Genomic DNA, 5,979 nt, shown 5'->3' with positions numbered 1-5,979 from the left:
CCCCCCCTTCTCACCATCCTGTCTTGTGAACACGTCTGCAGCTGCAGCGTACCTGGTTTCTTTGGTCTCGCAGGCTCCTTCGCCGAGGATGCTTTGACCGTCGTGTCAGCCTTCTGATTGAGCATCACCTCGTAGTTCTCCCTGTTTTTGTGTCTCAGGTCCTCATAGAGGATGGACTTCTTCTTAGGCTCCTCCTCCTCATACGACTGAACTGACAAGAACAGGGACGCAAAGATGTTTAGGGTTAACTGAAAGTGCTCGCGGGTCACAAACTGTGTTCCAGTGACTGTTTCTGCTACTGCAGTTTATTTTGAAAGAATTATTCAATGGAAACTGTGGTCACAGGTGGGCTCAGCTTTACTGACAGAATATGTGCATCCCCTCCATGTTGATACACTGGACCGGTGAAAATGAAGGAACATAAAGATCTCTGGCGAGCAGCATAAACTGAATGATTATCAGATTGTTTTTGCTTAAAATGCCCATTCCTAATCAATATTTTAACAGTTTCTGTTGGAATTTTGACTTTTTCTCTCAAGTTTCGCTTCACTTCCGTATGAAAGCATCATAACTGGCAAAGTTCAGCCTCTATATGTGAGTGTGTGTGTCTGTCAGGTACCTGGAGTGCTTAAGTCGTCTGGCCTGCCCATTTGCCCATCATCTGTGGTGAAGCTGGACATGCTGCTCGGGGCGTCTGCTGGTTGGAACAGGGGGGTGTCGTACGAAGGGACGTTCGGGTCACTCAGCTCTGACTGAGCACTGAAACTGGGAGGCAGTGCAGAAAAAAACAGCAACAAAGGAAAAAAAAAAGAAGCTTCAGGGTGTGCTGCTGACAGCTGGAGAAAAGACCATTAACACATCACAGCAGGCCAGTATTTAAGGGGATATTTCGGCCATGTTAAAGTGGCGTTCTGTGTAGTAGTTATGAACAATATTATAACCTGTGTAGACAGATCTTAGTTTGGGAAAAACAAGTTTAATTTTAAATCACTGCAACATCTAGAGTTCCATATTACATAGATATTTACATAGACTTCTCTGGTTATTTGTGAGCACAAATAGCAGCAGCAGCTAGCTGTAACACTTATGTTGCAGTCTGGGGTCAATTCCAGCAGGACTTTCAGAGTATTTCTGCTAAAACAACTGTGCTACAAAAGGTGAGCTTATCGTTATGAGGTTTTGGAGACTGATGCAGCTTTAAAACGGCAGCAATCCACTTTGGCCTCGGCTCTGTTCAGACTAGCCATTAACTCATCGATCCTATCACACGCGAGGCTTATTTCTCCAAATGTGAGGCCGTTCAATGAGCTATCATTAGTAATTGTTTATAGCTTTCACGTGGACCACCGCTTCAAAATGGCCAAAATATCCCTTTGGCGAGCATGACTGATGACTGGTGAGTGTGTCCCACTCACTCATACTGAGACACTCCCCCCCTCTGTCTCACAAGATCTCCCAGAGGGGAGTTTGGAAGGTTTTTGAACTTTTCTTGGCACTTTTTCATGTAGGACAGTTTCCCGGTGAAGAAGCCAAAGATGCCAGCAACTGCGAGACAAAACATAATCCAATGTTATCTTAAATACGAACAGTAAACAGATGTTTATTTAAGAACAGCACTGATTAATGGGTTTTAAATAAAGTTCACTAATACGAAAGCTATTCAGAAATTTTAGCCAAAACTTTTAACACCTTTAGATAAGTTTATTTAAAATAAGGGTATAAGCACAGTTGTGCCACTAATTCTTACTCTCGTAAACATTTCAGTGCTAATATTTTATTGAAAGGGGAAAAAAACTACTTCCTGTATGATGCTCTATAGTTTGTGGTTTAACTGCATTTTATATACAAATATATATAAAACCCTGAACTTACAGGCCACTTTAGGTGCAGCTCCAAACCTCGGTGATGCAGACAGAATCCCTATGAATTTGGAAAAGATTTGTGTCCGTTTAAAGTTCAGTAAATGTTTAAAGTTCAGTAAATGTTCAGTAAACAGGCTGTGTAAATTCTGCAGAATACCTTTAGTAATTAGGGTATTAGTAATAGCCATGCTGATGGCAGCAAAGGGAAGAGCTGTGAAGGAAAAAAAAAAAAGTTATCAGACAAAGGTTTAAAACACGGTTTGATTGGGGACCAAAATGGTAACATTTGTTCAATTTTCAGCTGCTGCGGTTCTCTTTCACACTGCACTGAGTCAATCGAGCCAAAGCCTTTGAGCGACCTGTTACCCTCCTCGCCTGCGGTGGCGCTGCACCAAGAACTACTGAAGGAAACGACACGAAAACCTCTGAAGAAGACACTGAGCTCAACTTCCTTTTTCTGGAAAAGGAAACCAAAATGGAGTAGCACCTAATTGTAACGGTTTTCGGATTTCTGTTCTGATCACGAGCCATTCCTCCCTCTAGTGGTAAAACCATGTGTTTGTTTTGGTTGTATTTACCTGTAGGTTTTTAGGTGGACCAGAGTTCACTATTTTGGTCCAAATCAGAGTTTGATTGCACCTTCACACCTCCACAAACGAACCGGACTTTCTAGGCAAACGAACTAGAGTTTGATTAAAGCGGACCAAACAGGACTGGTGTGAATGCACCCAAAATATCTTTTTGTTCCATATTTTCCTAACAGAGCACTTTGCTCTCAGACTGCAGGTTTACCTGTGGTTCCTAGAGTTTCTAAAAGTAGAACAGGAGGCAGAGCTTTCAGTTCTCAGGCTCCTCTCTTGTGGAAACAACTTAAGGTTTCTGTCCATGAGGCTGACACCCTGTCTACTTTGATTCAGACTTTCCTTTTTGATAAATCCTATAGTTAGGGTTGGTTTGGGTTTCCTAAACGATCCCTCAGTTCTGCTGCTATAGGCTTAGACTGCTGGAGGACAGACTGACCACATTTCCTCACTCTGCTGCTGTATTTACTCTCCATGTTTATTCATGCAATTATTGCTGCAATTATTCTGTGTTTTTCTGTGCAGCTTGGGACTCCTCCAGCAGAATTATCAAGAAGTTTTTTTTCAGCTAAAAAGATGGTGGTATAAAGGTTTATAAAGTACTGTTTTCCATGAGCCACTATAAAACTTGAGACTGGAGGAGCTTTTTCAATTAAAAAAAAAAATTGTAACTCCACACTTTTCTTTGAATTGAAAAACGTCTTCAACTACAGGACGACTGAGAATCTACACAAACACAGTGTCCAAATTGCTCTCTTGTGGTGGGTTGGAGATGCCCGCAGCCACCCTGTGTTTATTTTAGGAGGAAATTTGTTGAACACGTTCAAAATTCAAGTGACAAGTGGAGAAATTGGGAACTACTGTCAGCCTGACACACAGGCAAGAACTTACCTCTGTAGACGAAACTCTCATTGGTGCACTCTCGCAGCAGCTTCAGCTCCTCGTCTGTGGGGACGTAGTCTGGACCCAGAACGTCCTGCAGATGATCACACAGCTTGAACTGGGCTCATTTTATTCTGGGTCACCTAACCATCTCAGATAATCTCAGTTTATAAAAAAAAAAAAAACTAATGAAATCATGTAAAGAAAAATATTTGCTATATTGTGTGTGTGTAAAATCCTAACACCCTTCAGACATTTTAAAGTTTGGTCTTTAGAGTTATAGATTTGTTCTTTGTTAATAGTTTTAAAATCTATTTTATTGAAGTTTTTGTTACATTTTCAGTTTGCATGGCTAAAAGATGGACTGAACATCCAGAAAAAAACAGTGATAATCTCCTTTTAAATGGCACAATTAGATGTTTTCTGCTGATCAATATACTAATGATAAATATTCACAACATATATTTTCATATTAACAAACAAACTGTTTCACTAGCTTTAATATATGTTTTTGTTACAGAAATGCAAGAAAAGCTATTTGTATCAATGTACAATAACATGAAAACACAAACAGTTGTGGTTTTGTTGTGTGCAAGAATGTCACATCGCTACAAAATAAACAAAGTGGCTTTAGTCTAGATGATTTAATAAACCTTTTTTTTTAAAGAGTGTAGAGAAAAAAATGCTCTGATATGTGGGAATAGGTGTAGATTTAAAGATAGAAAGCGAGGATGGGAGAAATCAGCAGCTTCACTGCTAAATGTCAACAAATTCTCACACTGCTCCTTTTATTTTTAAACTTTGTCTCATTTGTTTTCACTCTATTTAATTTTGAGGTGTGGCATTAAAACTCTTCACTTATATCTAAAGTTTTTTTTAAATCTATAAAAGTTTATCTTAAAAATTGATAAGATTTTAAGTCTTGATTATTCAGTGTCATATTTTCATTCTTTCAAGTTTGTTTTTTAAGTTGCCTTTAACCAAAATTTGTAATAACGACAGACAGATGTGATCAATAACAGGTAAAATGTCAACTTTGAGGTGGCAATATTTTAAGTGCAAATAATAACATTAAACGTTTCTTGAGATGTCTTTATTTTTTTGAAAAATGTGCAGTTTTTGCTGCTTTTTACCAGCTCTAATATTACATTAATCATTTTTAATCCCCACTGAATGTTGTTAACTTCATTTTTTTTTATGTTTTTATGATACCTAAAACTCGTCTTCCACTGTATTTGACGCACCAGTGAAATTTATTGCAATCAAATAAAACATCAGATTTTATTTTTTTTCCTCAGGATGCTTCAACATATGAATACTGAATTTTAGTCAAGAAGATGATGACTCTTGTGAATGTTTATAGCTGTCAGTATTTGTGTGTGGACTGCTGCATTACGCTACATTTTGCTGGTATTTTATCAATTATGTGCATTTGTTTGGAGATTCATCGTAGCTGCCATGCATATGATACGTGTTCAAAATATCATTTAGACAACTACGCTTTTTGTTTCTCAGATTTGGAAAAGTGTACAAATAACAATAAAAAGTTGACAGATTTTAGAAATTAGTTTTCAGTTATCAAAAACACAAAATACATCAATTATACAGCAAATACTGGTGTAATACTTTGCTTATTATCCATGCTTTTTATGAATAATTCCTCCTCTTCAGTTATTATTTAATATGGCAGTTTAGTGTTTTTGTATCATTAGTTGTTGAAGCTTAGTTTTCTTGTAAAGCTTGACACTAACAATATTTGCGCTTAGAGACACTTCATGCAATCCAAAACATTACATCATTTTATGTGCAGCATTTGTGTTTTCGGTCACTGTTAAATAAACTTGAAAAAAAAAATGTAATCTTCAAAAATTTGCACAAGACCTGTGTCATTTACTGAAGTATTTGTTCAATGTAAACTGAGCGCAGATCCTAAAAAGGCTGTTTTTGGGACTAAATCAAATAAACGCGACAGCTAGTTGGTTAACATGACGAACTCGTCTTGTTTTCGTTTGTTAATCTGCATCAGATATCTTAATCCCTCAGACAGTTTACTCCTCAGTCTGATGAGATTAAAACATTAAAGTAAGACCTTCGTGGCAAGTCTTGTCTGTGTCTGCTCTTCATCCAAAGTCAGCGGCAGCTATTGTTAGCTAACATGCTAGCCCCTCAGTTAAGGCTAATTTGTTTGTTTGTTTACCTTCTGAGTTCTGCCCTGCCGCTCCTCTGCAAAACTTCCGGGGGTAGACATGTTGACGGCAATGTTTGCACTTACTGAGTCTTCAAATTATGTACATTAAAAGAGTGTAAGTCATTCAACCAGGCTGACATCTCATGTTGCTTCGTACAAAGTCATGGCTCCTGCAAGCTCATGTAACCCGGAAGTGAAAATAAGAGTTGAACGTTGTTAATGTTGCAATAAATAACAATGTCCTTGTCATCGTTGCTACTCGGTAATGGTCGCTTTTAAATATCAACTGGACGCAGAAATTAAGAAAATAATACCCAGCACTAGTATACCCGATCATTACGTTTTATCTTTTATTTTGAAAGTAAAAATCTCTTTAAGGACTCCAGTTGGTAACTAGCGCCCTCTAATGGTCACACACTGATTATTACAGTCAAATTAATGGCAATTTACTCTTACAATAAAGTGG

The 5,979-nt window shown here is 37.9% G+C and overlaps 1 protein-coding gene across 1 annotated transcript in view; it reads right to left on the bottom strand.

Moving 5' to 3' along the window:
- The window catches only part of LOC108241522 (OCIA domain-containing protein 1), a 6,286-nt gene extending 570 nt beyond the window's left edge, over positions 1 to 5,716 (bottom strand). The window contains exons 1-7 of the mRNA XM_017425716.3: positions 5,523 to 5,716; positions 3,335 to 3,419; positions 2,020 to 2,073; positions 1,873 to 1,920; positions 1,416 to 1,545; positions 620 to 765; positions 15 to 211 (exon numbers count right to left, since the gene is read on the bottom strand). Coding sequence (XP_017281205.1) covers positions 15 to 211; positions 620 to 765; positions 1,416 to 1,545; positions 1,873 to 1,920; positions 2,020 to 2,073; positions 3,335 to 3,419; positions 5,523 to 5,573 — 711 coding nt within the window. The 5' untranslated portion in view covers positions 5,574 to 5,716. The remainder of the gene's footprint in view (positions 1 to 14; positions 212 to 619; positions 766 to 1,415; positions 1,546 to 1,872; positions 1,921 to 2,019; positions 2,074 to 3,334; positions 3,420 to 5,522) is intronic.
- Between the last annotated feature and the right edge of the window lie 263 nt (positions 5,717 to 5,979).

This window comes from Kryptolebias marmoratus, linkage group LG3 (genome assembly GCF_001649575.2).
Source record: "Kryptolebias marmoratus isolate JLee-2015 linkage group LG3, ASM164957v2, whole genome shotgun sequence".
Lineage (NCBI taxonomy): Eukaryota > Metazoa > Chordata > Actinopteri > Cyprinodontiformes > Rivulidae > Kryptolebias > Kryptolebias marmoratus.
The sequence above is the reverse complement of the archived record's forward strand: the minus strand, read 5'-3'. Positions and strand labels throughout refer to the sequence as shown.